The sequence below is a fragment of the Macaca thibetana genome, chromosome 8 (genome assembly GCF_024542745.1).
Source record: "Macaca thibetana thibetana isolate TM-01 chromosome 8, ASM2454274v1, whole genome shotgun sequence".
In the NCBI taxonomy this organism is placed as follows: domain Eukaryota; kingdom Metazoa; phylum Chordata; class Mammalia; order Primates; family Cercopithecidae; genus Macaca; species Macaca thibetana.
In genome coordinates this window covers 28360614-28376644 of record NC_065585.1, presented here as the reverse complement: position 1 = coordinate 28376644, position 16031 = coordinate 28360614, and the positions used below count along the sequence as shown (strand labels likewise).

The 16031-nt window shown below is 37.9% G+C and overlaps 2 protein-coding genes across 2 annotated transcripts in view; one reads left to right on the top strand and one right to left on the bottom strand.

Moving 5' to 3' along the window:
- EIF3H (eukaryotic translation initiation factor 3 subunit H) overlaps positions 1-7455 on the bottom strand; it is a 122692-nt gene extending 115237 nt beyond the window's left edge. Inside the window, exon 1 of the mRNA XM_050801499.1 lies at positions 6715-7455. The gene's annotated coding sequence lies outside the window, so the exon portion shown is untranslated. The remainder of the gene's footprint in view (positions 1-6714) is intronic.
- A 238-nt stretch (positions 7456-7693) lies between these two features.
- UTP23 (UTP23 small subunit processome component) lies at positions 7694-14052 on the top strand. The gene is made up of 3 exons (XM_050801504.1): positions 7694-7989; positions 11362-11536; positions 12633-14052. Exons 1-3 carry the CDS (start codon positions 7802-7804, stop codon positions 13017-13019), a joined length of 750 nt encoding a protein of 249 aa, XP_050657461.1. The 5' UTR covers positions 7694-7801; the 3' UTR covers positions 13020-14052.
- The last annotated feature ends 1979 nt before the right edge of the window (positions 14053-16031 follow it).

The following is a 16031-nucleotide window of genomic DNA, read 5'->3' as shown; positions in this document are numbered from 1 at the left end:
CCAGGAAAATTTTAAAACATACACACAAACTGAACTAGATGAATATGAAAATATAAAATATTAAAATGTGTGGGGCACAGATACATCAGTGCTGAGAAAGAAGTTTATAGCTACCTGCCCACATTAGAAAAAGGAAATGTGTCAAATCCATCATCTAAGCTCTCTAACATCCTAGACAAATAAGAACAAAATAAACCTGAAGTATGCATAAGAAAGTAAATAACAGATTGTAGAAGAAACTAAATATATTTAATCACTTAAAGATGGTTGGTCACAACCATAAAATTGTCTTTCTGGCCTCCCATAAGGAAGTTCAATATTGTAGATATTAATTTCATTGTGGACATTTATTTATTATATAAAATAAATTTATCCTGTATTCACAACAAGATGTTCTTCATTCTCTTTGTCACAGAAACTAATGCTTTTAGCATACTTCTCCAATTGCTGGAAATATTTCTAATTTAGTTACAGGCGAAAAGAGAGGCTGATGAGGGCCTTCCAAACTAAGCTGTGTGTGCTGCCCATGTGTGATTACTGCATGAGGACAGGAAGCAGAGGACAGCCTGTCACACCTGAGTGAGCAAATAAAAAATAAACAGTCTAACTAGTTCAGCTTTTGTGGCATAATAACTCTACCCACTAGAAAAACACAGCCCAGTAAAAGTCAGGCTGTGACCATTCCATGCCTCAGAACCACCCAGTATTGGAGCTGCTTTCCCTCACTTGGCTAAGACACTTAAACCCCTTTCAATGCAGTAAAATGAGAGTCAGGACACCAAAGATGAACCCCTAAATGTTGTTAAATGTCATTTTATTATGATAGAGAGCGTTCACTTACAACAGAGAATATAAATTTGGGGGTTCATCTGGCTCGTTCTATATTCAGATGAGCCAAAAGGTGTGTGTGTGTGTGTGTGTGTGTGTGTGTGTGTGTGTGTAAGCGCTTGCCGTGTCTTACTCTGTTGCCAAGGCTGGAGTGCAATGACACGATCTCGGCTCACAGCAGCCTCAACCTCCCCGGGCTCAGGTGATCTTCCCACCTCGGCCTCTCAAATAGCTGGGACTCCAGGCACAGAGCACCATACTTGAATAATTTTTATACTTTTTGTAGAGAACCAGTTCCTCAATGTTGCTCAGGCTGGCCTCAAACTCCTGGGCTCAAGTGATCCTCCTGCCTTGGTTTCCCAAAGTGCTAGGATTATAGGTGTGAGCCATCATGCTCAGCCTGCCAATTTTAATTATTTTAAATAAGAGGGAAATATATGCTATCATGGATCTGGATGTCTAGAGAAGGGCATATTCCAAGTGAAGCAGCATAAAGACTCCAGTTTATTACTTGATGACTCTCTGGACTCTGTCTCCTGCCATGTTTGGGTGCTGACCGCAGACTGGCTACCACTATAATCTCAAGTTCTCAGTAGCAATGGAAACAATACACTTTTTGTTTTGTTTATTTCAAGAAAACTTCTCCCCCAGCCATAGAAAAAAGGTCTTTCTCATTAGCCTTATTGAGATCAATTTAAGTCATAGGCGTCCTTTTGTGTACACATGTGAAACGAGACTATGGGAGGTTATACTTTGAAGAGCTAAGTAATTTGTTCAATGTTATGAAAGAAACAATAGAGAGTATAAAGTTGGAGCCAATAAAAAGAAAATAATATTCATTTAGACATAAGAATTAGCATGTGGGCATTTTCTATATGTTTGCTAAAATAATAATAATTTTTAAAATGACATTGGACTTTTCATCCCAGTATTTTGATTCATCACTTACCAACTAATATTTAAACAAAATAATCTTGCAGTAAAAAAAAAAAAAGCAATTTGAGAGGATTCTAAGAGTTACTTTTATTTTGTATAATATCATGCAATTAATACTTCATATTGGTGTAATTCAATTATAAGTACTAGATTTTGATATAATATTCTATTGAATTATTGAAAGCATGCTTAATTTCTTGCCATCAGTTCAGTTTCTGCCCTGAGTCCTCCTGCTGCTTAAAAATATATACAAAACCATGTGTGAAACAGTTGTCTTCAACATTTTGTTAAATATAAATAGTGTTTTTTAGAAAATCCTTTTAAAGCTGTAATCTGACATAATTTCTAATCTTTAAACTTCTTTAAGTAACAGTAATAATATTTGGTTACCTACAGTAATTTTGTAAGGATTCATTAGTCTTCTAAAGTGCTTTGATAGATTAAAATGAAAGACCCATTTAGTGTGAACTTCTCTATCAGTTTCAATAATAATGTAATTAAATATCAAATGGCAGTTTGCTTTGCATTACACTAAAACATGTTTGCCATTGGTACTACTTCTTAACTTTTTGCTCTGCTCTACTAGTTTTTATTTTTTAACCATTTAAATTAATGCTATTAAACATTTTGTAGTAAAATGCCAATGGAGGGCACTATTTAAATCTGTTAGAGACAGGCTGGGTGAGGTGGCTCACACTTGTAATCCCAGCACTTTGGGAGGCCGAGGTGGGCAGATCACTTGAGGTCAGGAGTTTGAGACCAACATGGTCAACATGGTAAAAACCTGTTTCTACTAAAAATACAAAAATCAGCCAGATGTGGTGGTGGGCACCTGTAATCCCAGCTACTCCGGAGGCTGAGGCAAGAGAATCGCTTGAATCTGGGAGACAGAGTTTGCAGTGAGCCGAGACTGCACCACTGCACTTCAGCTGGGGCAACAGGGTGGCACTCTGTCTCAAATAAATACATACATACATACATACATATATCTGTTAGAGAAACAGATATATTTCAATTTACCTAACATGGCAGTATTTGTTCTAAGTATGATTTCATCCAAATACATTATTACAGAAAGCAAACTTGCTAGTCTAATTTTATAGTGATCTGACAATAGTCATCTGATAACTAATGATGGGCACTTCCTGTTTACTGTCTAGTTTAGAAATATCCTCGAGAAACAGAAATCTCTTGAAATCTTTTTCTAAGAGACAGCTTCTCCTTTGTCATTTGACCTGAAAGAAGAGCTCACTGATACTGGCAGGACTGACATACATGAATTCTGCTTGCTTTCGTTAATTGACAACTTGGTGACACTAACATTTCCTTGATATTCCTTACCCAAGCAGCTGGGGCTCTTCACATTTAACTAACTTTCCTCAAAAGGAGATATATCCCACTGACATACCAAATTCAAATTAAATTGTTTATACTTCCAAGAGAAACAAATGTCAAGACAGTTTCTATACTATGTAAAGAAAGATGTGGTTTATTTAACTTTGAAGACTTTCTCCCTTTTAGAGGAAACGTATAAACTAGTATTTTGAACCTGTTCAAAGGAACGGCAATTGTATTGACTAACATGAACTAACATCAAGGTTTCATCAAACATATTTGCCCATATAAAATTATCTAATTCTGGCAAGTAGTTTTAACTTCCTCTATCAGTTAGCATTGAGTTTGGCTACATATAAAATAAACTTATGACATTTTTTAATAAAAAACCAAGGTAGAAGTTTATCTTTCTTCTCATGTAAAAGAAGTCCAGAAGTAGAAAGTCTACATTTGGAAAGACAGTTTCACAGTTGCAAGCGATCCAAGCTCCTCTTATCTGCTTTGCCAGTGTTAAGCGAATGACCTCCATTCTCAAAACCTCATGGTCTAAAATAGGTTGCTGGAGTTAAGTCTATCCCATCCAAATTCCGGGGAGTAGGAAAGAAGGAGATATAAAACACAAAAGTGTCCACTGCCAAGCTAAGTTGACTTCCTTTAAGCCGGCTTCCCAGAATTCCATGCAACACTTACACTTACATATCTTTGGCTAGAACTTAATCCCATGGTTCTACCTAACTGCACAGAATGCTGGGGAATGGGCTAGGTGCTGTGGCTCATGCCTGTAATCCCAGCACTTTGGGAGGCCAAGTTGGGCGGACTACTTGAGGTTAGGAGTTCGAGACCAGCCTGGCCAGCATAGTGAAACCTGGTCCCTGCATAAAAATACAAAAATTAGCCGGGCATGGGGGCCCGTACCTATAATCGCAGCTCCTTGGAAGGCTGAGGCAGGTGAATTGCTCGAACCCAGGGGATGGAGGTTGCAGTAAGCCAAGATTCTGCCACTGCATTCCACCATGGGCGACAGAGCGAGACTCCGTCTCAAAAAGAAAAGAAAAAAAAAAAAGAATTCTGGGGAATGGATTTGCTTATCTGGGCACATTACACTCCAGAATACAATCAGGAGTCTATTCCTACAAAGAAGAGAAGAGATATTGGGTGAAAATTCATAGTCTGTGTCATATCTATTATGTTATACTTGGTGATTTTGTGAGAAATGTCATGCAGCCATGAAAAATAATGAATGAGAACTCTGCCAATTGACTTTGGGGAGATGTGTGTAGGGATTTCTACAGGATTGTTAGGTGAGAAAAGCAAATGTATAGAATTGTAAAATATGATTCAATTTTGCATAACAGAGTATCTCTACATAAATATTAAATTGTATATATATGTATATGATATATCAATATGTGAATATGGAAACATTGCAGAGAGATACATAATAGATCATCAAGGTGTTATCTGGGAAGGGGAGAAGAAATTACTATCTTCGTGTTGTTCCACTTGTTTTAAGAGGCATATGTTATTTTTGTAATTTGAAATACATAAAGTTTTTTGTTATTTTATTTTATTTTAAAGATTGTTTAAAAAGGTGACAGCCTCCATATCTGACCTTCATAACACCTTCTGACATATATGAAATTTCGCAGTAAGGCATTCCATGACAGCGCCTGTCCTAGAGGATCTTAACGAAGAACCTCATAGGACCTCAATACAAAGTGCTTTACCTAAGTTGTCTTAAAATATTTATTTAGCTAAATTATTTATTTAGACAGTATGTTAGATAATGTCAGGAAGAAATTTTTTTTTTGAGCTAATGAATGTTAACAAATGTTTATAAATATTTAGATATGAATATAAGGCAGAATACTACAATAGATATGTTAGCTAAATTGTCTAACATTTATGAAATTAAACAAAATTATACTAACATTGATGAAATTCAACAAAGTAACCTTTATGAATTATGTTTAATGTTTACCTCTTTAATTCCATTTAGGCCATGAATCTTTCATGAGAAAGTCCTATTTGGGAATTAGTCACACATTTCAAAAATAAATTATTCTCATGTCAACTTGGCTTCATCAAAATTTCATGAAGAAAAAAACTTCAAAATCATGTACAACAGCATAATATTATAAAACTATATTTGATCCAGACATAATAAAATGAAGAACATAAAAAATAAAGAAAAATAAATTAATCGCCTGCTTACTCCAGCTGAATGTGGATTTCTATTTGGCATGGAAAATGGCCAGTGGACTGACCTGAGAAAAAAGCTAAAAGCCAGCAATGCTGTTATGAATTATTGTTCCTTCAGTATAAGGTCAAAAATTTTTCAACGAATATTAAATATTTTAATAATGACATAATTTTCAAAATAAAATTTCAGATTTAAATTTATATTCAAATAGTTCATTCAATAATGGCAGTATTTGTCTTCCACCTTGGTTGTGGCTAAATATTGATTTTCCATTACAGATCATTTGGCATCTAAACAAAAGTATATTAAGTGGACCAATTAATAAAAATATCTTATTGACTAAACGATGCTTTATTACAAAAAAGGTCCTTCAGGAACACTAATGAGCATAATAATGACTTGGGGAGATGGTAATAAATGTCACTTCCTCTCTGAACAGTACCCCTCTCCCTCAATACTTATTCTGAATCAGAAATGGGCATTTTAAACAAGCACACGAAGCTTTTTCTGCATATCTCAGGACCATGTTTTGAGAAACACTGCCATAATACAAAACTCTATTTTTTTTTTCTCATTTCGTCTTTTTTTAATTTAGTAGAGACAGGGGCTCCCTATGTTGCCCAGGCTGGTTTCAAACTCCTGGGCTCCAGTGATCCTCCTGCCACGGGCTCCCAAAGTTCTGGTATTACAGGCATAAGCCACCACGCCCCGCCGAAAACTTTGTTTTAAACTTGATAATCACCATTATAGACCATCTTCATGTTTTCATAATAAAGATAGGGTGCAAACTGGCACTGTCATATACATGGAGCTTGGGGGGGAAAATGTGCTGTAGTTTGGTAAATTAAAAAACAGCAACAAAAAACTAAGGTAAGACTAAAATCCCTAGTGCTGCACCACATTTTTCTTAGTACAGAAAAGTGGCCAAGGAGCTGGTAGATAAATCCGAGGCTATTTAAGAAAAAATGTTTTAACTGTTTTGCAAGACTCAGGTGGTATCTCGTTTCTCTGTCTGTGGTAGGCGCATAGTCGGAGTAGAGAGTTGGCATACAGGGATAAAAAGAGGATTCAAATTGAAAAGTACTGAGCAATTACACTCAAAGACCATGAATCCAACCCTGCAAAAGTTTTCATGGCTTCCAATTCCTAAATTTATTTTAAGTTTAAATGAAAGCAACCATCTAAGTGATGTGCTGGGACTCAGGGCAGGGCTAACATTATAGATCTTAGTTCCAATTTCATAAACCTATATATTGAAATAAAACCCCAAATGCAAACAATGCATTCAATCACGTTGTAAATCATTTTCTGTGCTGGTTCTTTCGATCTTTAGCCAAAACTAGATCTGGGACAGATTCCAGGCCAGGACAAAAATGCAAAATTCCATACTCCCCATTCTTTGATTATTTTGCCTTGAAGTAGAGACTCGACAGTTAGCCATGGGAGAACTTGAAATTTTCTGATTCATTCTCCTCATTAATCAAATTGACCAAGTAATTTTTAAACCTTCAGTCAGCTTTGTGCCTTCCTGTTACTGGCCCAGTATGTAGTCTTCCTATGTCAGAGACTCTAGCCATAAAAAGAGTCCTTGAAACTCATCTAGACCTATAACCAGTTTGACAGTGAGGAAGTTGAACCCAGCTTTCTTGGGGAGTTGCCCAAGATCAAACGGCTTGGGTTTGTGGCAGAACCAGGACTCAAGGTTAGGAATTCTGACTCTAGGCAAACGAAGCTCTTGAGAGTTCTTTCAAAACACTCCGTGCGAATGATTTAGGATAGTCCTAAGGCAGGAGGAAATACAAAATGGTGGCACCCCTTGCCCTGACAAATGGTTCCTGAGTGACATTAGTTTCTATGGTGGTGTAGCAAGAACATTTGAACTTCAGGCACGAAAAATGTGTTCCAAACACTAACAAACTACGTGCTCTTCGTGAACGAGCTTAATTTCTTTATGGGAAAGCAGCCAGTACAAACCTCCCCACTCATAGCTATCCAATATATCATTTCCTTCTTTCACTTGGGAATTATAAACATTCAAGGGAATAATGTAAGGTAAATCACTTAGGACAGTGTCTGGAACATATTAAGGTTCAATATTATCACTGACTACTACGATACTGTCAGTCTTTCAGAGAAGCTCTTGATACGTGTCTCTGAAACGTAGGTAACACACTAAATGTATTCTGTAATTTTCTTCTACCGTGGCCCCAGACTGCGCATGTGCGCCCCCATGCGGACTCGCTCAACCCAGCGATTTTCCCGCGTACGCATAAGTTCCGCCCTAGGACCGCCCCTTTAAGCGCGGGCACCGCGGTGGAAGCGCGCGCTAGTCTGGACATGACGTAAGCCAGTGGGCAGGCCCGGAAGACAGGGGCGTTTGCTTCCGGCGCCAAAGGCACTTCATTTCCGGGCGAAACTAGCGTTGAGGGTACTGGGTTGTCCGTGAGGGCGTTTGCTGATGCTTCCTGGTCCGGTGGCCTCGGTCCCGGTAAGCCAGGCATGAAGATCACAAGGCAGAAACATGCCAAGAAGCATCTTGGCTTCTTCCGCAACAATTTCGGAGTCCGCGAGCCGTACCAGATCCTGCTGGACGGCACCTTCTGTCAGGCGGCGCTGCGGGGCCGCATCCAGCTGCGGGAGCAGCTGCCCCGCTACCTCATGGGGGAGACACAGCTGTGCACCACAAGGTGGGCCCGGGGGGCCGGGGAGGAGGCAAAGGGGATCCGTCGGGTGTTGTAGAGACGAGGCCATTGCCCACAGACCTTCACTGAGAGCTCAGGAGGGGCAAAACGCCCCGCCCACGTGGAGTTGACAGTTAAGTGGAGAGGTGAAGGTGGTCCGGCGAATACCTATAATAGAGGCAGATTGGACAGTGCCCTGTGAATATCACGTGTCGTTAGCCTGGTGAATGAGAGCACATTATAGCAGAAAGATCTGACTTCGAATGTTAATCCCAGTCCTACCAGCTCTGTGATTATATAGCCTCTCTGAGCCTCGGATTCCTCATTTGTAAAATAGAGATCGTAACTGCTTGTAAGATCGCTGTAAGCTCAAAGGAGTATAGCGTACTAGAGCGTTTTTCGGTATCCAAAGTGTACCCCTCTTCAAATGGTTGCCGTCATTTGCATAACATTTCTTAGTTTAAACCAAAACTCTTCAAGCCTCACAGTGAACCTATGAGTTACCATCTTTGATGTCCAAGGCAAAAAGTCAGTACTTGAGATTAAGGAATCTGCACAAGGACATTTGTTTATTCAACTGGTTTTATTAAGTACCGCCTATATGCCACACACTGCTCCCTCATGGTCAGTAAAGTGCATAGGTCAGTCTGCAGTGGATGTGTTTTCACTCTAGGTCTGATGTTTCCCCACTTCATTGAAATGTGGGATGGAAGCTTGTGGGGATGAAGAGTGGGGAGGAGAGAATTGTGACAAATTTCAGATAACATTTGAGCCCATTCACTTGTTCAATTCTGAGGGGAAGAACTATTTTGAATGACAGAAGAGAATGACACTTCTTCTTGTGGAGACCTCTTCACACAGAATGGAGTTGTGAAATGCCTGGGAAAGAGGTTGCAGCACAGAATATATTTGAGAATGAAACTCAAATATATTTGAGGAAGAAGGCAAATTGAGGCTAGACCATGAAGAACTATTAAGAAATTTAGTAGTTTTTTCATTGTAGAATATTTACTTTTTAAAAAGCAAAAAAAAGAAAATTAAAATGAGTCATAATGCCACTACTCACGAATAATCACTGTTAACATGTGCAGTGTCATCCATCCAGTTATTTATACACACTCACACAAGCACAAGAATGGACTTTTAAGCCAGGCAAGGTGGCTCACACTTGTAATCCCAGCTACACAGGAGGCTGAGACAGGAGGGTTGCCTGAGTCTAGGAGTTTGAGGTAAGCCTGCGCAACATAGGGAAACCCCCATCTCTAACTACAACCATAACAACGTATGGGCTTTTTCTGTGTATACAGTGTGAATAGTCTCCTTTTCTCACATACCACTACTTAATGAACAGCTTTCTGTATTTGTTCAGAATTTCTCAAGCAGTGTCTCAGCTGGGTTACAGATACCCCCAAAGTTTTGATCCTCTTAGTCTTTAGGGCTAACAAATCCTTCAGTAGTCTTTGCCCCTCAATTGATTGCTTTTGTCTACAAGCAATTTGTCCATATACTCCTGTGTGCCATAGAAATATTAACATTTTAAATACAGTGCTATGATATTAAAAAGGTTGAGAAGTGCCACATAAAATTATGTTCTACAGCAATTTTTCTAACAAATTTATTTTAACTCTGGAATTTTTCAGACAACTCAAAAGTAGAATAATATAATGAAATCTCTCTCCAGCTTTTGCAGTTACTAACATGGCCAATCTTGTTGAATCCCTCACCTCTCCTTACTGATGGGTTACTTTGGAGTGTATTATTCTATCAGTTCTTTGGCATGTATCTTGAAAAGAGAAAGAAGCCTTTTAAAAATCAGGATTCAAACTAAATACATATATTACATTTGATTTATATGTCGCTTATGTTTTTTTAAAAAAATTATTTTTGAGATGGAGTCTCACTTTATTGCCCAGGCTGGAGTGCAGTGGTGCAGTCATGGCTAACTGCAGCCTCCGCCTCCCGAGTTCAAGCGATTCTCCTGCATCAGCCTCCCAAGTAGCTGAGATTACAGATGTGTGACAGCATGCCCTACTAATTTTTGTATTTTTTAGCAGAGACAGAATTGCACCATGTTGGCCAGGCAGGTCTTGAACTCCTGACCGCAGGTGATCCACCCATCTCGGCCCCTCAAAGCGAAGGGATTACAGACCTGAGCCATCACGCCAGGCAGTTTTTAAGTATATTAACAGTTTTCTCTCCCTTTACATGTTGCAATTTATGTTTTTAAGAAATCAGGTCGTTCGTTTTTCAGTGGAATATATTCCTTAGCCACTAGTAGTTAGGTCTCTACAGAGGTAGAAAGTTTGAAGATATGTGGAGTTAACTGATGAAGTAGAACAGGAGAATGTCATCAGGCCTGGGTTTTATTTTAGAAAAGGTAACTGCAGTGATGTGAAGGGTAAATAGGAGAAACAGGAGAGCAAAGGCATGAATTGCGGTTGTTCAGTCAAGAAGTAAGGGGAACCTAAACCTGGGAGAGGAAAGGCAGGAACCCAAGGGTTCTCCAAAGAAACGTTACGTTACTGAGATAGATAGGTCGAGCAACTGATGGCGTAGGAGTATGGGTGAAGAAGGGCAGGAAGGTCAAATGTGATTTCTGATTTCTGTCTAGGGTGTCTGGAAAAATAATAATTTCAAAGAGATAGCAAGTCTTGGAGGATAAATTTGGTTGCAGGAAAGTGGTTTGATCTTAGACATGGTGAATTTGAAGAGTTGATGGCGGGATGCCCACAGGCTGGCAGTACTCAAAATAGAGGTCAAGTCTAATGACTAAAGCAGCAAAATCTTAAAACAGAAAGATGATAAAGGAGATGAGGCGAGAAAGAATCTGGCAAAGGCTGGCTAGGGTCAAGGAACTCTTATGACTAAATATTTTTTTAAAAACAACTTGATGACGTGAGAAGTTTTACTGTTCTGAATTGAAAATATTTTGAAAATGTACCAATTTGTACTTGAAGCAGAAGCTTATTACGCTATGGTTGGGACAAGGGAGCTGTTGTCAAACTACAAGTCTCAGTACCACTTACTAGTTACTCGAACTTTGGCATGTGACTTGAAATCTCAGAATGAGGTGCTCTAAAATAAGGATAATTTCAAGGTAAGCGACCTAACTTCGTAGGGTTATTTTGAGATTAAGCAAGAATTATGTGAAGAGCAATTTGCATGCTGCATGGAGCATAATAAGTGCTCAGTAAATTTTAACTATTGTTCTTCCTACTTGGTAAATGCATTTTTCAAGTCATCTTTTAAAGTAAATGGTTACCAGGTGACAAATTTAGATTGTAACAGCATAGTTTTATTTTAACAAAAAAATTGACTATTGTTTTTTACACTTTATGTAAACAACTGAAATGTATCTGCTGTAATTTTTCTTTTCAGGTGTGTATTAAAAGAGTTAGAAACGTTGGGAAACGACTTATATGGGGCAAAATTGATTGCACAAAAATGCCAAGTTCGAAATTGTCCTCATTTCAAGAATGCAGTGAGCGGATCAGAATGTCTGCTTTCTATGGTTGAAGAGGGAAATCCTCATCATTATTTTGTGGCAACACAGGTGATACTACTTTTAAAACCACAGGCAATTTTAACCATTTCTATTTATACTTCATATGCAGCTATTTATAATCAGAAAAAAGTTAGAGTGATTAGACGTTTAAAAATACAGGCTTCTAAGTTAATTTGCAGTCAGTAAAAGCAATTGTCATTTGATAATTTGAGGAAAACTTTAAGCATGTGATATTCTTTTTAGTAGTGGAAGGTTGGTTTTTTGTTTTTAAATGATTCCTTTGTTTTGCTTTTTTTGTTTGCTTGTTTCTTGAGACTTTGAGGGTCTCACTATGTTAGCTAGGCTGGTCTCGAACCCCTGGGCTAAAGTGATCCTTCCACCTCAGCTCCTGAGTACCTGGGATTACAGGTGTTTGCCATCATGCTGGACACTGGCAGGAGTTTCTTTTTTTAAGACGAGAAATTGTTGACATGAGATGTGATGATTTGTTGTAGGATTCTTGAAGGGAAGATAAGTAGAGCAAAGTTCCTATATTCTGTTAATGTTTGTTCATATTCCTGGATTTCATACTGTTTCTCAAAGTCATGGTTCATACTGCTTAAGACTGTACCAACACTATGAAATATTTCAGGCTTTTAAAGAAAAACATTCCCATCTTATTGAAGGCAGGAGAAGAGAGACTTTCGGGGGTGATATTAAGTTCACATACATACAGATTTGATTATCAGAATTATAAAATTACACAGAGGCAGAGCTGAATTTAGAATCTGAGTAGCTAATTACTACACACTTTCTTTTCCTTTAACCTCTTCAAGCATTCTTGACCCTTTCCAAAGAATATCTTAGAGTGGAAACAGGAGAAACCCACCTAACACATTTACCTTTGCATTAGTTTGTAATTTGTGGCTCTAGAGTATCAGTAAATCCAATTCACACAGCTGCTACTAACACTGTGCTCAGATTTTATGTTTTTCTTCATTTATCATAAAATATACCCCCATTACTCAAATGAATAAGTGAAGCTTACTCATTTGAAAAAAAAAAAAATCTGTGATCTCTTTTATTTTTAATACAGTTCTTGAAAACCTATTTAAGGTACCTTAATTGACATTTGAACTAAATAATTCTGTTTTCTTTTAAATAGGATCAGAATTTGTCTATGAAAGTAAAGAAGGAGCCTGGAGTTCCTCTCATGTTTATTATTCAGAACACTATGGTTTTGGACAAGCCTTCTCCCAAAACAATTGCCTTTGTAAAAGCGGTGGAGTCAGGTCAGCTTGTCTCAGTGCATGAGAAAGAAAGTATCAAACATCTCAAAGAGGAACAGGGTTTAGTAAAAAACCCTGAACAGAGAAGAAGAAAAAAGCGCAAGAAAATAAGTGGTCCCAATCCTCTTAGCTGTTTGAAGAAAAAGAAAAAGGCACCAGACACACAGTCATCTGCTTCTGAAAAGAAAAGAAAAAGAAAAAGAATTCGGAACAGATCTAACTCAAAAGTACTTTCTGAGAAGCAGAATGCAGAAGGAGAATGAATCCTTTAGATACTTTTAAGGACATTCAAGTGTGCAAATGAATTTTTTACAACTAGAAGTATTTGTATAAGAAGGCCAAACTTGTTTTTGTAAATGAACCCATATGTTTTAGCTAAAATTAATTATAAAATAAAAACAGTGACCAGTCTAGGCAGCACGGCAAAACCCTGTCTCTACTAAAATACAAAAATTAGCTGGGCATGATGGTGCACAGTTGTAATTCCAGCTACCCAGGAGGCTAAGGCATGAGAATCGCTTGAACCTGGGAGGCAGAGGTTGCAGTGAGCCGAGTTTGCACCATTACACTCCAACCTGGGCAACAGAGTGAGAACCTGTCTCAAAAAAAATAAAAATAAAAACAGTGAATGGGTTTAGGTATGATGGTATTCACTTTACTTACTAAATGGTTTTGGGGGGTTGTTTTTCCACGTAAAATTGTCGCCTCTCTGGTCCCATTCCCACCTTCAAACATGTGCAAACAGTTTTAAAAAATCATATAGTTAGTTCTAAAAGGCTTGTGACAAAAAAGAGGCAGTCCGTCTTTCACAGTGACAGAAGAAACTTCCTCTTTCAATTCTAGTAGTTGAAGAATTTATATTTCCAAATTATATGATCATACTGCTACTTTTTGATACATCTATTATTTATTGACTTCCTACTAGAAAGAATGAAATTTTGCCCATTTATACTGCACCATTTTTTCTAGTACATGAGTATTTTACTCTTTGTACATCAGAAACTCAGTATTTTCATTATTATGACTAGGGTTTTTTTGTTTGTTTGAGTTCCACTTGTCCAATAAGGATGATGATTTTCTTTTAGATGTAAATGTTAACTTCAATAGCAAGAATTCAGAAATAATATTTTCTTTAAGATTGACTGTGAATATTATTGGAAAGTGTCTAAATGAGTCTGAGGATCAATGAAGGTCAATTCGGTTAGGAATTGAATAATCAAACCTGTCTCTCTCAATTCCCCCAGCAATTGTTTTAGTCATTTATCAGGCCAAAATTAAAATGTTTTTGTACTACAAGATGGAAGTATAAAATTATTGGACAAGACAGTTCCTGACTGGCAACTTCTGGAGTTGCCCTAGAGCAGTGATTCTCAGTCTAACATTAGGTTATCATGATGAGGTATGAGTAAGTTCTTAATGGTTAAATGTGAGAAAATTCACATTTATTCCCATAGAAATGTCATTCTCAGTTGAATTCAGAGATACTTCTTCGTTGGAAATTGGAATTAGAGCTTTACACCAAAGAGTAAGACATAGACTATTCAATCTGGCAAGCCAAGGTAGTGTTTGGATTGCAGTGTCATGATTCTGTTTTAAATTCTTGACAGTAGAAACATTTTTAATAAGGAAGGCAAAAATACTGGAAAAAACTGAATACTGTAGTTTTTGTGAGGAAAGTTAACATTTGTCAATAATGACAAGCGTTAAGGCCACCTAATAAAGTGTAGACAAAGTGATAAAGCAAATGAAATACACACTGATGATGCTCATTTCAATATGCTAAAATACATTAATTTTAGGTATTACTCAATCTATTTCTACTTAATCAGTGCTATCTGATTACCTGTTAATAAGCATCTGAACTGGAGAGCTGGAAAAATTCACTTTTTTATGAAGCAGTAATTATAGAAGTACTAAAAATTACAATGTATTAGAAAGTATGTTTAATATTTTGGTAGGGCATGGTGGCTCACGCCTGTAATCCCAGTACTTTGGAGGGCTAAGGCTGGCAGATCACAAAATCAAGAGATCAAGACCATCCTGGCCAACATGGTAAAACCCTGTCTCTACTAAAAATACAAAAATTAGCTGGGTGTGGTGGTGCACACCTGTAGTCCCAGCTACTTGGGAGGCTGAGGCAGGAGAATCACTTGAACCCAGGAGGCAGAGGTGGCAGTAAGCCAAGATCTTGCCACTGTGCTCCAGCCTGGCGAGAGTGAAACTCCATCCCAAGAAAAAAAAAAGTATGTTTAATATTTTAAAACTGATTAGTCATTTGTGTATTTTGCCAGTAAAATTACTTTAAAAGATATTTTAACAAAAGTCTCATATCCTTGTGCTTCAGTTTTTTTGTGTGTGAATACTGTTCCTACACCACTACCCCTAAAATCCTCATAATTATTTGCTTTATTTTTTCATACAACTTGGGGAGGGGAACCATGGGAGTATGCACATGGGATATCCATTCTGTGGTTTGGAAAAAGAAAATGTTAACCTCTGCTTTAGAGGGTAGCTACTAGCTTTGTTGGGGATAAAAGTGTAATACATTGACTTTTGAACTCTGAAAGTTTGCCAGTCTGAAAAAGGGTGTTTCTGAAGACCAGAAACTTATTTTTAAGTGTTTGCGGTTGTGTATGGGCACGATACTGTATTCCTTACATTTTTATAGCCCTGCATCTACTTCTCATCCCTGCGAGTATATAAATTAAAACCAAGTCACTTTAGAACAGCTTTGAAACTAGAGTTTCAAAGGTAAAAGGATTTCATGTTTCTGAATCTGGGTAAAGCAGGATGACTGTCATTTGACAGGTTTAATTACTAGTTTTTGTTTTGTTTTGTTTTGTTTTTTGAGATGGAGTCTCGCTGTGTCACCCAGGCTATAGTGCAGTGGCACGATCTCGGCTCACTGCAAACTCCACCTCCCGGGTTCATGCCATTCTCCTGCCTCAGCCTCCTGAGTAGCGGGACTACAGGCGTGCGCCACCATGCCCGGCTAATTTTTTGTATTTTTAGTAGAGATGGGGTTTCACCGTGTTAGCCAGGCTGGTCTTGATCTCCTGACTTCGTGATCCACCTGCCTTGGCCTTCCAAAGTGCTGGGATTACAGGTGTGAGCCACCATGCCTGGCCTAACCCTAATTACTAGTATTTTTGTGGGTGGATAGAATGAATAGTTTGGAATATTTAAAATGTTTTTATAAATGTTTGCTTTCTCTCTCTCTCTCTATATGACATTATTCCCAATTAGTTTTATATCTCCAAGATATATGTATTTGG

Bases quoted from the DNA above. Each gene is read 5' to 3' on its own strand.
- UTP23 (XM_050801504.1), top strand. From the start codon at position 7,802: ATGAAGATCACAAGGCAGAAACATGCCAAGAAGCATCTTGGCTTCTTC. The intron at 7,990-11,361 runs GTGGGCCCGGGG...TTTTCTTTTCAG, and splicing joins ACACAGCTGTGCACCACAAG to GTGTGTATTAAAAGAGTTAG. The intron at 11,537-12,632 runs GTGATACTACTT...TCTTTTAAATAG, and splicing joins ATTATTTTGTGGCAACACAG to GATCAGAATTTGTCTATGAA.